Here is a 17,010-nt window from a genome sequence, read left to right on the forward strand (position 1 = left end):
CTATGGCACTACAGCACAACTCCAAAAGAAAGGTTGCGTTTTCCCCTAGAAAGGGTTCACTCCTATCACCTCACCTTAAAGTAATCCCCAAAGGACCAATTCCCCAGCATCTCGAAGAACGTGTGATGGTAAGTATCTCGGCCCACATCCTCCAGATCATTGTGCTTCCCTCCGGCACGCACACACTTCTGGCTGTTCACCACCCGCCGGTGCTGGGCCAGCTCGCTCCGGGGGTGCACCGTGCCCAGGAAAATGGGCTTGAACTGGAAATGAGAGGCATCCGCTATTGACAGATGCCACCCAGCGCAGGGGGCTGCGCCTGGGGCTCCTGAAACACAGAATGGGTCACGCTGGAAGGGACCACAGTGGGTCATCTGGTCCAACCTCCCTGCTTAAGCAAGTTCGTTCCAGAACACATGGCACAGGATTGTGTTCAGGCAGTTCTTAACTACAGCCAGTGAGGGAGACTCCCACAGCACTACGGCACTACGAGAGGCGTCCGGGAGGACGGCGGCGCGGGGAGCCCAAAGCACCACCGAAGACCTCCTTGGTAGGGGACACCCCAAGCCGGGCCGCGCTCTTCTGGAGACGCGGAAGCGCCGGGGAGCCGGAGGAGGGGAGGAGCGGGAGCGGGGAGAGCACCTGGTTCATGCCCGCGTTGACGAAGAGAAGGCGCGGGTCGCCGCGGGGCCGCACGGGGGCCGAGGGCAGGCGGCGGTGGCCGTGGCGCTCCTCGAAGAAGCGCAGGAAGGCGGCGCGGATCTGCCCCGCCGACGGGCAGGCGGCACCGCCGCGGCAGGGGCTGCAGCGCCAGCGCCACGGCACCGCCAGCAGCAGCCGCCGCCGCAACCGGGCGGCCGCAGCCATGGCGGCCCACGGCGGACGGCAGCGCCGGGACGCCCGGAAGGGGCGGTGCGAGTGGAAGGCGGGACACGCAGGAGGGCGGCGGGACTGCGGAGGGGCACCGCGGGACAGTGGGAAAGCGCCGCGCCATCGTCCCAGCGGGCTGCTGCGGCGCACGCGCGGGCTCCCGTCGCGGCCCGGGCTCAGTCAGGGGCGGCCGCCCCGTCCCGTCCCGTCCCCGCCGCCTCCGCAGCAGCAGCGATCGCTCCGGCCGATCGCGGTGGGCGGGCGGGCGCCATGGCGGTGCGCGGGGTGCCGCGCCTGGCCTGGTGCCTCCGCCGCGTCGGGGCCAGCTGCGACTGGCTGCTGCTGGAGGCCGGCACGCAGGTGAGCCGCGCCGGGCTCCGGCTCCTCGGAGCGGGCGGGTGGGCACGGCTCTCGGGACACAGTTTCGGGGATCTCGTTGTTTCTTACAGCACTTCCCAGGAGGAAGAAGCACCGCCTCGTCCCGCTTAAGGAGCAGCCGCCGTTCGTGGCCGTTCGGAGGGGCCGCCCGGCCTCCCCTCCGGTAACGCCCCGGTAACGCCCGAGGGTGCTGGGGTCGCCTTGGCCAAGCCTTCGCTTGTTTATATCTTTAAACTGTGTCGCATTTAGATAGAGTTGTTCGTGTGACGGTAACGTAAGTGAGAAGGAAGGGAGTCTGTAGCCTAAGTAACAAGGCGATGCTTTGGCGAGGTTAACAGTACATAAGGCGTAAGGCATTCAGGTGTAAACGAGGTCATATTTAAATTGTTTGGTTATGTTTTGGTGCGGTACAGAAATAGCCGTTTTTTTCAGCGATCGCGTTTTTTAATTGAAAAACGGGCCCCGGTATTCTTCCCTGAAACCCAGCAGGCAAAGACATGTGGTGAGGTTGGGGCAGTGTAAAAGGATTGCTCTTCTGGTGGTCAAAACCAGATAGGTAGTTAGGTGGTGTGGTGATGCTGTGGCCAATGCCTTTGTGCTCACACACTGCAAAAGGCACCCATCCTTAAGCAAATGTATACTTTTGTTACTTTCCCATCATGGACTTGAAACCCTGAGGTGTGCAGACATGCTCGGTGAAGGACTGGAGATAACACATCTAGAGAACTTGCAGCTAGGGTGCTGATAATTGTGTAGAGAATCCAGTCTGGGATGTTACTGCTCTGATTGTCTGCACAGTGGTTGTCAGAGGCAGCAGGGAGGCTGATGGCATTCTGGTGCTGTAGGTGTGGCCAGGCCAGAGAGTGCAAACAGCTTTTGCTGGGGATTTAAATCATAATCGTAGAATATCCTGAGTTGGTAGGGACTCACGAGGTTCACTGAGTCCAACTCCTGACTCTGCACAGCACAGCCCTAAGAATCACACCACATGCCTGAAAGTGTTGTCCAAACACTTCTTGAACCCTGTCAGGCTTGGTGCTGTGACCACTTTGGTGCCGAAGGACACTGCTGAGGTGTGGGGGTGTGCTCTGACTTGCCAGTACTGCTGTGAGCAGCACTGAACTCCAGCAGGCGAGTGGTAACATCTTGGACCCCTGTTTGCTAAATGAACTTGATCAAGAGGGAGTTCTGTGACTGGCCCTGCTTTCTCTCACTCGTATTGGTGTGTGAGGCCCTGCAGATGTGTGTGACTGGGCCCTGAGGATGCCACTGCAGGAACGAGTGCAAAGCTGATTTTATGTTTGAATCCCTATGAAGAGAGGAGTCTTTATCCATTCGAGTCTCTGTACCTCTTACATATGCAATCCATGTTGACGGAACACTAATCTATATGAAACATTTAAGTGGTAGGCACCAACGTGGTTAAGTTTGCTTTTGTCATCTTATTTTGCTTCTTTGCCTTTGGTTATGACATGGGAGTCTGAGTTCTTGCTCTAAACTCAAGGTGAGACCTGCTCAGGTAGTGCAGTGCACAGATGAATTGAGAGAAGTGTGCAGAGGAGGCAGCAGAGAGAGGGAGAGCAGGGGTGTGCTTTAAATGGCAATCTGAAATTAGATGAGATTTAATAAGATACTGTGCAATGGTACAATTAAATTATGTGCCTTCTTCCAGAAGATACTATTAGAGTCTAATCCAGTTATTTAGATTACTTTCACTACTGGTTATGGCCTGCATGTAGCTTAGATTCTGAGCCATGAGATCGATGGTGGGATTTACAAAAGTATCATGTATTTAAAGCAATTTGGAGTGTGCACTTTTTTGATGGCACTTTTCTGGGCTATTTTTCCCTGTATCTTTCCTGATCACAAACGGTTGAACAGATGCAACCAGCAAAAGAAGAGGGTAAGAAGTAATCTTGAGACCCACACGCAGTACTGCTGGTTTGAAGAAATGGCGTTTGGTTAGGTAATGACTGAGGTGGGACACAGATGGTTTGTGAGTGGCTTTGAGCAGCTTTGCTGCTGAGGAAGATTTCCATGAAACCAAGGCTGTAATGTGCCTCAGAGAAATCAAATTTTCCTCAGTGGGAGAGAAAGATAATACTTAAAACTTTGTAAGTTTCCGTTTTCTATCTACTCTTAAATGAAAGAAAATCATACTGTGCCAGAATTTTTGGAAATAACCATAAGATGTTGATCTAGATTTTTGCTGTACTTAAATTGAAATGACATAAACTGAATTTACCATGTCATTGCTGATTGCAGTTACTAAACTACTTTATTTTTAGGTAACCATAGGCCGAGGATTAGATATCACGTACCAGCTGGTGTCAAAAACCTGTCCCTTGATGATCTCTCGTAAACACTGTGTCTTCCAGCAGAATGCAGAAGGGCAGTGGACTGTCAAGGATAACAAGGTACAGAGACCAGTTGAAGACCCTGTACTGTGAGATTCATTGAATGGAATCCATTGTTTGGGATCTAGCAATGTATGGGCTATGATATAGTATGATATAAGTGTGATAGAAGTCCATGGGAATGTGTCTTGCCTGTTGTGCACTTCCAGCAGGAAATTTCAGTCTGCTGCAGTTGGGATGCAAACTGTATTACTTTCTGTATGTAGACCCACCTCTTGGTTTAGCATTTTTCAGACCATTGTGGCCCTGCCAAGGGCACTTTGCAGTCTGTGAACCTGTTTTGTGTCGCTTTCTTAAAAAATACCCCATGAATTTTGACATAAAATCTTATCTTTTCAAAAGGATAATGTTCTTTAATTATAATAAACTTCAACAAGAATCTAGTGTTAGAAAAACCATGTTTCATGTTGTGTTCAAACAAGTTTCTCCTGAAGGTTCTTCTCAGCTGATTAGAATAAAACATGGATGTCAAAGTCCTCACCTGGGTCTCACTTTGACTTCAGTGATCTGTTTTTTTATGTCATGATCTCTCCACTTTCTCATTCAGTGTGAAAACTGTAAAATGGATTATTTGCTTTAAAACAGCACTGGTAGAACAAAAATGTTCAACACGTCATGCAGATTTGAAGGATGTTTGGGTCAACAGCAGATTGGTCAGAAAGGAATGGAGTGGCTACTATTAAAATTACACTGCTCTTAAACAAAAGCCTCTTGTAGTACATGTATAAACTTGAAAACTTAATGGTACTGCATGATAGGAAACATCTACCATAGATTAACTATTAACACTTCCTCTGTATCATCACTGTTGACCAGTTGGTCAGCTTGTTCCACTGGATCTCGTTGAGACATGTCAGTTCCTAGTGTTTCTGCAATTCATCATGAGCACAGACCAGTTTTGCTGGTTTTGAAAACTATTTCTTAAGCTAATATTAAAACCTTTTTTGTGCTTTGAACATTATCTCTAGAAGAACATTTTCCTTCTTCCTTATATTCTCCTTGTATTTATGGAAAACTTTGTTTCCTTCAAGGAGTATAACCAATGCTTCTTTTTCTTTCCTGTTTTTTTCCCTGGAATTTCAGGTAGCATTCATTGTCAAGAATAATTACTGCAGTATGCCATGTTCCTGACAATGATCTATTGTGGAGTCTTTTTATTAGTTAGTTCTTACTTCTGAAGTTTTTGTGTAGGTTTTTCCCCTCAGAGTTCATTGTTTTCCTTCTGCATAAGCATGTGTGTCAAAATGTTCTTGGTGCTTGTACACAAAATCTATAATGCAAGAATAATATGCAGTAAATAATACAATGCAGTAACTGTAATAAATGGAACACTGAGCCAATAAATTGGATATTACAAGGTTTATTTAAAGAGGTGGCTTGTTCTGATTGAAGCACTGAAGAGGTTGGCTGTGTTTATTTACAGTTGCCAGAAATAACTTGCAGAGGACTCTGTAACTACATATTAAATTTTAGTGATTCTGTGTTTATTGGCAGAGTCTAAATGGAGTCTGGCTTAACAAACAGCGCCTGGATCCATCAAAAGTCTATCCTATTGCTGAAGGAGACCGTATCCAGTTGGGAGTGCCTTTGGAAAACAGAGAGACTGCTGAATATGAGTATGAAGTAATTCAAGACGAATGGGAGAAAATTAGACCCTTTTTAGCCCAAAGAAGTGACCTGGGGAAAGCTAAGAGTTCAAGAACTAAACGTAAATTTAGTTTGGAGGAATTGGAGACATCTGCATCAGAAGGCCCTTCAAACTCCAGATGCAAAAGAGACAGAATGTCCTGTGACAATGAACCTTTGGATAAATCATGGGGACAGGTGGAAGAGGCCAAACGGCTAACAGAGAAGATGGATGTCAAGCTGCCCTCTCCTGGACCCAGTGAGGGCGATAGTGGTCCAGTGCCTGGTAGCCCTGTTCACTCCAAGAAAGCTGTGACTGTCCCCCAGAATGACCAGAAAGGCTCCAGTCTTGCAGAGTCATGGACTGGCTTGAAAATGCTGAGGAAATCTCTAGTAGATACAATGAAATTAAAGGTCAAAGTGCAGGAGAAGCAGACTGCAGTTCTAAATGTGAAGCAGAAGCACAGGAAATGTGATCAGAAGGAGATCCTGGTAATGGAACAGGAGCTGCAGGAGTTGCAGAACCAACTCTGCATGGAACAAGAGCATCAGCAGCAGCAGGTGGAAGAGCTGGAGAGGACATTCTGTAAAGAGCAGCAGAAGCTAGAGGTATAGTGGTGGTAATAATTTTGGCCTGTGTCTTCACATTTATGGAATGCCTCGTATAAGGCATTGATCCAAAATAGCTCTTGAACTATACAGTAACATAAATAGTGTGTGTGTGAATTACCTCTGCTAAAATTATCGTGGAAGTACTTTAACTTAGTATGTAACACAGTGCACGTACCAAAAGAAAGTGCAGAGACAGAAGAGATTTGGCTGCATGGGGAATTTAAAAAAGGTGCAAAATAAAGCATTTCAGTTGGTAAAGAAGCATGTTTTTAAATAAAAAATGAAAGTCTTTGCCTGATCTCATGGTTATGAAGAGGACAAGTTGAAAAGTAATAACTTTAAGTGTGAATTTCTCTCAGTATATGGCTGAAATAATGCCCAGTTTGCATGGCAAATGCACTGTCTTTACAATCAATGAAATATTGCATGCCTTAATCCTTGGAGGGAGGGAGATTCTTTTCCTACTTCCAAAAAACCCTTTCTTGCAATCTGTAAGTACCTTTAAGCAGTAAGTGTATGTGATGAGTTGCTTTTTTGCTAACAGACCAAAATCTGTTCAAACTTGAGACTGCTCAAAATCTGGTTTAAAGAAAGTAAGGATTTGTCTTGGAGTGAGTTTAATGATTTATCAGTTACTTCCTTAAAGTCTTCCTTAATGTAAAGATACCAGTATCAGAAATACAGAAACTTTGGAGTTGTGTCCTTAGAAATAGTAGGAAGTTTACGTGGAGCTTTAGGTATCTCTGACCTCTTTGAATGTGCGCAAAGATAGAGTTGCAGCATTTAAACCGTTCATGATCTCTTTGCTTCTATGAATACGCTGGTGCCTTTTGAGCTAGAATAATGCAGAGGTATTCCAAATAAGGAACTGTAAATGATATATCCATTTTAACTCTTCACAGTAAATGATAGCTCTAATTTCTGTTGTACACATGTAACACTAGAGAAGAACATCTCACCATTTGTTGAAAATCAGTGTTGTTTCTTTAAGCATATCCTCTAAAGAGAGTATGCAGAGCAGTAATTTTCTGTCTCTTACGTTCTTCAAGTCTTTTTTTTTTTTGTCCCACTTCTTACCCCCCCCAGGGAGAAAAGTGGCAACAAGGGGAAGAGAATCTGAAGGAGCAGCTGACCCAGGTCCTGCAAGAGGCAAGTGATTATGGGTCTAGGTTTGGTGTAACTGTGTAACTCAGATATTTAAATCTTTCCAAGTGCTGTGGCCTCTTGGTAGAAGACAAGGACTTTGCCTTACGTGACTGTAAAACCTAACTGAAATGAAAGACTAACCTGGAGGAGGGAATGCAAAGTGTGATGGCACTGGGAAGGTCCTAAATAACTGGCAGTACATTCCAATTTTAAGCTATGGATAAACTGCCTTAACACCTCAACTCGTATGTGTTGCTGCTCTAGGAGGAGATTAGGAGAAATGAGTATGCTGAACCTTATGACTATGGCCATGTATTTTTAATAGGATAGCTTATAATGGCGTTCTTATAACTTCTGGAATGGTATTGTTACAGCATCGTGCTTTGATGGAAGAACTGAATCGTAATAAAAAAGATTTTGAGGAGATAATTCGAGCCAAGAATAAAGAACTTGAAGAAACCAAGGTAAGGAATAACTGCATTCTTAGTTTTATTCATAAGTGAAACATGATATGCTGCAGTAGAGGAAGTGGTTTAACATTTGCCTTGGCTCTGCCTGGATTCCTATAGTGCAAAATTTCTGTGTTTTGAGGTGGCAGCTGACTCTGGTTTCCAGCACTGGGGGAGGAGGCACCTTGCCCTTTTCATAAATTAGTGTTGAACAGTTGTTACTAGATCTTTCTCGATCATGAAGAAAGCCCAAAGCACCTGAACTGTGCATTGTGGAAGAGAAGTGGGCCCACTGCACCTTTTCTTTAAAAAACAAACAAAAAACCCCAAACCAAAAACAACAGGAAAAAACCCACCGACAAACCAAAAGTGTTTGAAAAGTGAGGCTCTTCATTTTCAGTTAAAGCGCATTCAAATAAAACTGCAGTGTGTCAGCAATTCTATAAGGGAGTGTAGGACTGAAGCAACATGGAGTTTGAATAATGAATGAGATAAGCCACAGTTCTTCCTGCCCTTGACACAAAGTGATGAGTGGAAAATAATTAAGGAGATCCTTTCCTGTGTCTTAGTTTGGGAAATTATCACATTATCCACCACTGACAATTTGCTATGGTTTTTTAATGTCATCTTTGGAAATTTGTTGCTGTTTCAACTATAGCTTCAATTAGAAGAATTTTTCTGTTATTTTTAGAAGATGGAGTGGGTACCTAGCCTAATCAGCCTAATTTAACTCTTAACAAGTAAATAAAAAGATTATTGGGTTGTTAAATGCAAGTAAATGTTTTAAACTTCAGTGCTTCCTTTTTTAAACATTTGAGGTGTTTTGTCTGTTGAGTGTTTTGCTTTTTATATCAGGCATCAAAAATAAGTTGATTAAAGCCAAACTCTTGCCAGGAACAGGTTGAAAAAGATTCTGAAAAGATTGTTCAGGTGGTAGTTCCTTTAGGCTGAAGGGAATTTTGGTAATGGCTGCTGTTCTTCCTTCCAAGTTCTCTGTAGTGGATGGGAATATTCTCAATATTGCTGAGACTACAAAGAGGAGAGAGGTTACAGATCTGGGTATATAATAGATCTCCACTCCACTTGACATGTGGAGATTTGCAGTATGATTTTCTTCCCCTACACACATACTTCTGCCAATTGAGAAAAACCTTGTTCTTTGTTGATACACAACCCCATGTACTTTTCCACTAGGAGGAGAAGGAAAAGGTGAGAGCCCAAAAAGAAGAGGTGTTGAATCAGATGAATGATGTGTTGGAGAATGAGTTGCAGTGCACAATCTGTTCTGAGCACTTTATCGAGGTATGTTTAAACCTGTATGGGTTTGCAGTAAAAAAGAGACTTGAGAAGCTTTCCATAGTTCTATTAAAGCAATATTTAAGCCTTTTTCTTTACTTCACTTAACAGTCCCAACAGACCCACAGTGAGTTATGGGAAAGAGTCGATCCAGAAATCTATTCTGTCTGCCCTGACTCTTTGCTTGACAGCAGGTTCAGCTTTAATGTCTCTACTTGCATAAACATGAGTGCTTAATCCTTGAATGCACATAAGTTTGGAGCACTTGCGTGGGTTTTTAAACTGGTGCTCTGAGTTGTTGCTGACAGCTACTTGGGCAAGAATTATTTTGTAGTGGGCCTTGCTTTAAGATGACTAGGGTTGGACTGTGTGAGGTTTAGATATTTGGAGAGGTTAGTAAAGGAGGGGAAGTACGGTATTCAATCAAGTCCTGAGATGTTTATATTGTTCAGATAAACTCTTTCTTTGAGAAATTGGCCTGTTTTCATTTGATTCTACAAGTAATAGGCTATGCTTGTCATGTAGACTGTTATTTTTGTTCTATTTTGCTATAAGTTCAGTTTCATGACGTTATGTTTTACTGTGGGAAACCTGATGCGTTAGCCTTGTTGTAACAGCTTAAGAGCTAGCTGAAATTTTAATTTCTGGTTTCTCAGTATATTAAGATGCTATTCTGAAGTTATGTGAGTTTTTGCATAATTTATCCTTTTCAAATTGGGGAAACTTGTAATAAAATTAATGCATTTTTGTCTGTTTCTGACTTGCTACGACTCCATTAACTGACTTGTAAAATGGCCTGACCTCTGGCATGGGAGAGTTTGTGTGTGACTCCTGCGAAGGCCCTAAAGGCTTTAGGCTCTCCAGTCCCTTTCCGTATACAAAATATTCATCTAACACTTCCCTGTGTTTTTGCTTGACAATGCCTGTGCGAGCATGCTGTGACCAGTATCCTTGTGCTGAATTCCACAGGCGGTCACTCTGAACTGTGCTCACAGCTTCTGCTCCTACTGTATCAATGAGTGGACGAAACGTAAAGGGGAGTGCCCTATCTGCAGGCAGGAGATCAAATCAAAGACGCGCTCTCTGGTGCTGGATAACTGCATTGACAGGATGGTAGAAAACCTGGATGTGGAAATGAAAGAGCATCGCCTGACCCTTATCAGAGAGCGGAAAGGTGAGAGGTGGGTGGATGTGGCATGACGAGTACAATCTCTTATTCCATCTATTTTGTACAACTTTCTTTCGCACCTATATACCAAGAAGATGCTCGGGGAATGCTGCAGAAACACTAAAAAAGTAATAATGAGATCTCTTGAATAACTAGCTTTACTGCACAGTAAAACAAAATTAATACAAATTTGGGAAAAGACTTCAGTATGAATTCCACAGTCTGGCGGGACAGCTTAATTTAACCACGCTAAAGGTTATGCTCTTTCAAAGAGATCACTAAATAAAAGCAAAAATACATAGAGTGGTCCTTGAAAAATTTACCAGGCACTTCTGATTAAACTGTGGAGTATATAATTACAGAAACTCAACAGACCTGACAAGAAGCTCTGAATTCTTTTCTCTGTGCTAGATTTATGTAGGAAATCTCTGAAAGAGACACTGGTATATCACGTAAATGTATGACTGAACTGACAGTTGCTCTGACATGTTTATTTTTGTGCAATTAAAGCCACTGTGGCTTATGGGCATAACGTCTTGTCTAGTTGTTGCTAAAATACTGTGCATGATGGAGATAGCTTTAATAAAACCTCCAGTATGGGTTGTTCCTAATCTGCTTCTTTCTTCTAAATTTATTTCTAGAGCACTTGACACTGGTATCTAGGTGCTGAAATGTAGATGTCTTTTCCTGCTACCCCTTAAATTTCTATTGCTGTGTTCCCTTAAGTAATTGTCTTGTTTTCCGTTCATAGAGATGAGTGCATGATCCTTAATTTTGCAATGTATCAAGCCTTTTACCAAAAGAAAGGTGCTTTTGAAACCTTTCAGATGCACCATGGTGACACAGAATGACATCACTAAGCAGTGCTAGTTCAAGCCTAGTTACCTGTGCAACCCTCTCAGTCTGATTCCCTCAGGAAATGCTGCATTGCTCAGAGGCTGCCCAGCTCAGCTACAAGAATTGCTTTTACCTCTGAGGCAGCCCTTGTGCAATGTGTGCATCTGCAGAGTGCCACAGCGCTCCTGAAGTGTCTCATCAGGTAACTAAGGGGCACTAGCTGAAGTGGTGCCTTCATTGGAGCCCATTGTGTGCTAAACCATGCTCTTCATCCTTGTTTGAGCAAAAAGCAAATGAGTTCACAACCTACCTTCAGAAATAGCTACCTGTAGGAAATCATTTAGATTCACCGTGACACGCTTCAGCTGGAAGCTGAAATGATTTCTCTGCCTTTTTTTTGTTCAGTGATGGAAACATTTTGATTGAAATGAAGATAACTACCTGTCTATTTAAAATTAATTCTTAAGAAATATACCTGCTGAAAGAAGAATAATGTTGCAAGTGGCACTTCAGAAGCTGTCATGGCTTTCCAAAAACCTTTCTAAGAGTCTTAGTAGCCCCAGCACCAGAAGGACAGCTTGCAGTCTTAAACAGATGAAACTTTTGATGAGGCTGTAAGTGTCCTGAACAATCATTACTTGTTTGAGAGTCCCTTACACATTTTTTCTTTCCCTCTCTTACCTGTCAAGGCACTGTAATAGTTAGCCACTTCCATTGCCAGTTGTGTGCTGTGAAGGGGTGGAGAATGTCTCCTCCTCATCTGTGTTACCTTAATAAGAAAAGACATACAGAACACTTTAGAACACTTAAGAAAACAAGAAAACAAACCCCATACCTTTGTTCTTTTATGCTGAAAACTGAGAAGAAAAAGGCCTGTGTCCTGCAGCTTGAAAGACCTATTGCAAACTGACAGTGAGAAGACATAGAATAGTTTCAAGGACAGGTAGTAATTTAACACTTGTGGGTACAGTGGTCACAGCTAACTTTTGCATCTGTGTGTTTTAAATGCAGAGAAACAGAATGTGATGGCGAAACCAGCCACAGACAATGACAACGGTGTCCCTTCTTCCACCTACTCCATCTTGTCAAGGAGCAGTTGTGAGAGTGAGGACTCTGAGGAGGATTCTTCCTATAGTGAAAGCTACTATGTTATCTGAACACTGTAACTGCAGATTCATTGCCTGTGTGCTACCCAGAACCAACCTAATGGTGTTTGGTTGACTGCTGCTGGAGGAATGGACTGGGCACCTGGAAGAACTCTGTGAAGAGGCTGGAGCTGGAAACTAGCAGCATTTGGAAGAAGGATCTTGTTTTCCAAATGAATGCACAGAAGCTTGATCTCTAAAACAAAATTGGGTTTGTGAGAGAACAGACTGCCATTATGCTGGCTAATTGGTATACAAACCTAAACTCCCATGATAGCTTGTGACCTGCTTGGTGTAATGAAATAGTTTGTATTGCATCATTGCCCTTTCCTTAGTGAATTACATGTTTACATGTGTACACCAGTTTCCCTTATTTCAGGCAGAAGAGGGAATGTCCCAAGCCTTTTGAGAACTTGGCCATCCCCACCAGCAGGCAGGAGATAGGCATATCAGGAAGAAGTGCCAGTGTGGGTTTTCTTCTTGAATTTCATATGGCAGCAAGGGTCATCTCAGGCCTTTGGCATTGAAGGTAATAAAGGGTGGGACACAGACACTGTTGGCCGCAAGTGCATTGTAAGCTACCTGCTGGCCATTGGCTTGCTCTGTTTATGTAGCCCATTTTCCATTAGATAGGGATGGAGGAGATGAAATCTTCCAGAGTTCTTTAGCTAGTGTTCTTCTCATGTAGTGTCTCTGGTTTGTTCCCTCTTCAGGCTTTTTGCATAAAGGGTTTTAGAACTGGGAAGCAGCAGTGACTTTAAAGACATATAATCAGCAGCAAGAGAGGAATCTCCACCTCTTCAGGTGCACTGCTGTCCAAATCACTGAAATGTCCTGTTGGCAGGGTAGGAAAGCAGTGTATGTAGACAACCACAAGGCATAGAATGAAGCCCTTCATTTTATTGTTTACAAGACATCACTGTTGAGCTGTGGGTCGTACTACCCTCACAGCAAATCACTCGTTCCTAAGAGACTGATCAAGTCTTGCCTCATCCTGTCATGTATTTGTCTATCAAGTTCCATTCCAGTGACTTATGCTTTTGACTTAGCTGTTACATGGAAAGAACTGTTACACTGTGAGAAGAGGATGGGGAAGCCCTTGTCATCTGTAATATATCTTTGGCTTTTCGTATATACTTTTTGGTTTCTATGTTTATTTTGTTTAAGAACGGAAATACAAATCCATTTCTGCATTAGTCTTCTTTGGTGCAGCCACTGAGATGAATGTCTTCTAGTTGTCTTTAGACTTCTTTGAGAAAACAGATTATCTCATTTAATAACTTTGTGTCACGTTTTGATTGCTGTACGCAGTGTGACTACTTTAAAGTTATTTCAAAGACTTTTGTATTCAGGAACTGATAAAAGACAACCCAATCCTTCAGGACTGTGACTACTCTAATGCCAATTTAATAGCTATCATACCTCTTGCCTTCTTCCACCAAGAAGGATCCCATTAAAAAGGTGCATGAATGATGATGCTGTCCTAAGGAAGTAGTGCATTCTGACAAATTTGGTCAGTAGGATTTAAACAGGGGAGGCCTGATCTGTGGGCCAGGCAACTTGCTTAAAACTTTAGTGTAAGGTTTCTTTTGTGAAGGACACACTACATCTTCTGTATTCTTCTTTCTCTTTTAATGTTCACTTTCTGTATGTGCTCTTGGAAGTTTCTTTTATGAATAGATGCTTTCTAGAATGTGCAAGAGAAGAGCATTCCTCAAAATGCTCATGAAATAGGCTGATGTGGAACAGGTATTCCCGATGAAGAGGAGTAGAAGGAAAATACTCTGGTTCCATAGGACTGCAAATTCTTCTACTCTGTAACTCTTCCATATTGCTGCGCTTTTCTTCTCATTTCATTTTGCAAAATACATATTTATTTTATTATGTTGGTGTTTATGCATATTGCAGAGAAGGATAATGCTTCCCTCGGTAACAGAGTGGTAATCTTCAGTTTGAAAAGAGTTTGTCCTCTTTTCACTAGAACACAAAGAATGTAAGTGGTGTATACCAAATTATTTTCACTCTTACTGGTAGGTGCACAGTGTGTACACGTCCACAGAGGGAGGTTAAGTATTAATATTGTTCACTTACAAAAGCTTTTCACTGACAAAAGCAGACCTGTATATCTAGCAGTGTGCTCTCCTTTGCTCTAAGCTCTGGATCCTTTCTTCTACTTGGTTGTACTTGGATGTGCCCTTGGAGATGTCATGCCCTGAACTGTTACCTGTCTTGGGATGGCATCAAGCACTTCCAGATGTCAGGTTACAGCTGAGCTAGTCACAGATGATGCACGGCAGGTTCAAGACCTGCTGTTTTGCCTTGAAGACAGCTGTCAGGTAGCGTGATAATCAAACACTTTAAGAGCAATACACTGTCAGCATCAGTGGAAGAGTTGGGAAGGGGTGCTAGTGAAATGGAACCATCACAGAGGGATGTTTAACTCATGCAGATCTGTGGAGTCCGAGACCAATCTGACAATCTCGCGCAAGAAAAATTTGCCTGTCACAGGTAGAGTGGGAGCTTCAGACAAAGTTTATTGAAGAAGCCCTCCCATTGAGTCATGAGGTGCAGACAGGGCCTCCTTGCTTTCTAAAATCCTTCTCAGAGAGGAGCCTGGATCCAGTCTTAGCCTCAGATTGTCAGTGGTTTATGTGTAAAGGATTATATAGGTGTAAATGAACCTTTATACAACTTTGTCCTGGAGGATTTAAGGATGGCAAACCAGATATATAAATATATATGATTTATTAGGATAATGATTGGACAAAAAGATCTTAATCAGAATTATTTACTACACAGTATAGGGAGGTAGAACAGCTGTAACAGTGCACTATGATGCAATATTGAAGCAACTGTTTTAAAGCAATTGTATTAAAGCTAGGAAAAAACCAATTAAGTAGAGATGATGTTACTCACCCATACGAATGTGGACTAATCTCTTTTGCTTAGACATGGGAGCAACCTTGAGCAGCATCCCCAGGGAGAAATCTCCACACATACTCTCCAAGAAGGGGTATGTTAGAAGACCCTGCCCTTAAAATTTGGGACTGGGCTTTTATAGTATGAAGTTATTGATTGTCAATCATATGTCTCCAGGCCAGCTGTGTCAGCTCAGCAACTTTAGATAAACTATCAATAGTATCACTTGTTTGTTCCTTTATCTGGGTATTTTACCAGGGCTACCACATCTTCATCTCACTATCAGGATACTTAACTTCAGGACTGATGAGACAGACTGGTTTCAGCATTATTGAACACCAAAAGCAGCATGATGATCCCCTTCTTACCACGGATAGCTTTTCCAGTAGTCATTGAGTTGTTTTTCCCATTCCAGGCAAGCATCCTGCTACAGAGCCTTAGCAACAACTGTCAAATTTAACTCTGCAGAACATGTAACAGGCAATTTAATAATCCAGCTGTGTGCTTCTTCCCCCAAGTGAAGTGTGGGTTTTCTTTTCCAATGGTATGCTCTGACTAGTCAATGTTTTACTTCCTCCTCATCCTCCTGTCCTAACTTGACCTATTTAGACACATAGTTTACAGCAACTAGATAACCGTGAGCTACGCTTCCCAAGTAGGATCCTCCTGTCTCTTGATACTACCGTGTTTGCTTAGGTTTTGTGAGACTAAGCATTCAGTCCTGTGTGCTGAGATGTATGTCCCCATGTTTCAAGCTTAATGCAAAGTACAAGACGGCTCCTAGGATCAGGTTGGAAAAGACCTCTGAAGTCACCGAGTCCAACCCACGACTGAACACCACCATGGGAACTAGACCATGGCACTGAGTGCCACGTCCAGTCCTTCCTTGAACACCTCCAGGGCCGGTGACTCCACCGCCTCCCTGGGTGGCACATCCCAGTGTCTGTTCACCCTTTCTGTAGAGTAATTCCTCCTGGTGTCCAACCGGAACCTGTCCTGGGGCAGCCTGAGGCTGTGTCCTCTTGTCCTGTCGCTGGCTGCCTGGGAGAAGAGGCCGATCCCCACCTGGCTGCAGCCTCCTTTCAGAGAGTTGTAGAGAGCAATAAGGTCACCCCTGAGCCTTCTCCTCTCCAGCCTAGACACTCCCACCTTCCGCTACGATACACGATCGATAAACATTTTTATATCCATATATTTACAAATTATTAACTCTGCGTAGCGCTTTACGCAGAATTTCGGTGTTTTCAGCCCGGCCGGGGCTGCCCGCCGCCCGCCTGTGGGAACGGCCCCGGCGGGGCGCGCGCGGGCGGTGCGTCACCGCCGCGCGCCGGCGGCCGGGGAGGCCCCGCGCGAGGGGCGGGGCGGGGGCGGTGACGACGCCGCGTCCGAGCGGGGAAACGAAAGCGGCGGCGGTGGCCTCGCGCCCTCTGCTCGCCGCGCCCTGGGAGCCGGAGCCCTTCGGAGCCGGAGCCCTTCGGAGCCGGAGCCCTTCGGAGCTGGAGCCCTTCGGAGCTGGCCGCGGCCACCCGCCTGCCCCGCTTTCGCCGTGAACGCCGCCCGCTCTAGCGCGGCGCTGTCCGCCGACCCCGGGCGTGTGCGGGTCAGCGCGGAGCGCGGCCGCCGGCGGCTCCCGCGGTCTCCCCGCCGCACGCCCTCCGCCTGCGGGGGGATCTCGGCTTGGCCTTTGGGACCGGGGGCTGCGCGGCGGGCGGTGTGACGGGGGTAAGAGGCCGGAGAAGGGCAGCGAAGCTGGTGAAGGGTCCGGAGGGTAAGTACTGTGGGGATTGGCTGAGGGAGCTGGGGGTGTTTAGCCTGGAGGAGATGAGGCTCAGGGGAGACCGAATCGCTCTCTGCAACCACCTGAAAGGAGGCTGTAGCCAGGTGGGAATCGGCCTCTTCCCAGGCAACCAGGACAAGAGGACACAGCCTCAAGCTTCGCCAGGGGAGGTTCAGGTTGAAAATGAGGAAGAATTTCTCCACAGGAGGGGTGATTAGACATTGGAATGGACAGCCCAGGGAAGTGGTGGAGTCACCATCCCTGGAGGTGTTCAGGAAAAGACTGGACGTGGCACTCAGTGCCATGGTCTAGTTCCCATGGTGGTGTTCAGTCGTGTGTTGGATTCGATGACCTTAGAGGTCTTTTCCAA

At 44.9% G+C, this 17,010-nt stretch overlaps 3 protein-coding genes across 8 annotated transcripts in view; 2 read left to right on the forward strand and 1 right to left on the reverse strand.

The window, feature by feature from the left end:
- AARS2 (alanyl-tRNA synthetase 2, mitochondrial) overlaps nt 1–1,009 on the reverse strand; it is an 18,651-nt gene extending 17,642 nt beyond the window's left edge. For 3 of the 4 annotated variants that reach the window (XR_004238898.1, XM_032102714.1, XM_032102716.1), the window contains exons 1-2: nt 643–1,009; nt 75–328 (exon numbers count right to left, since the gene is read on the reverse strand). Coding sequence is in view for 3 of the 4 variants with exons in the window: in XM_032102714.1 (XP_031958605.1) it covers nt 75–328; nt 643–994 (606 nt within the window). In the remaining variant the exon portion in view is untranslated. The remainder of the gene's footprint in view (nt 1–74; nt 329–642) is intronic. The other variant, XM_032102715.1, reaches the window with a different exon arrangement.
- RNF8 (ring finger protein 8) overlaps nt 1–13,828 on the forward strand; it is a 22,366-nt gene extending 8,538 nt beyond the window's left edge. Inside the window, exons 1-8 of one of the 3 annotated variants that reach the window (XM_032102718.1) lie at nt 1,102–1,230; nt 3,537–3,665; nt 5,160–5,900; nt 6,990–7,052; nt 7,424–7,513; nt 8,693–8,800; nt 9,764–9,968; nt 11,811–13,828. In XM_032102718.1, coding sequence (XP_031958609.1) covers nt 1,141–1,230; nt 3,537–3,665; nt 5,160–5,900; nt 6,990–7,052; nt 7,424–7,513; nt 8,693–8,800; nt 9,764–9,968; nt 11,811–11,956 — 1,572 coding nt within the window. In that variant the 5' untranslated portion in view covers nt 1,102–1,140 and the 3' untranslated portion in view covers nt 11,957–13,828. Of the gene's footprint in view, nt 1–1,101; nt 1,231–3,536; nt 3,666–5,159; nt 5,901–6,989; nt 7,053–7,423; nt 7,514–8,692; nt 8,801–9,763; nt 9,976–11,810 lie in introns of those variants that run through there. The other 2 variants (XM_032102719.1, XM_032102717.1) reach the window with 2 other exon arrangements.
- Nucleotides 13,829–16,354: 2,526 nt separating this feature from the next.
- The window catches only part of CMTR1 (cap methyltransferase 1), a 28,416-nt gene continuing 27,760 nt past the window's right edge, over nt 16,355–17,010 (forward strand). The window contains 1 exon segment of the mRNA XM_032103921.1: nt 16,355–16,631. The gene's annotated coding sequence lies outside the window, so the exon portion shown is untranslated.

Source organism: Corvus moneduloides, chromosome 3 (assembly GCF_009650955.1).
Source record: "Corvus moneduloides isolate bCorMon1 chromosome 3, bCorMon1.pri, whole genome shotgun sequence".
Classification (NCBI taxonomy): domain Eukaryota; kingdom Metazoa; phylum Chordata; class Aves; order Passeriformes; family Corvidae; genus Corvus; species Corvus moneduloides.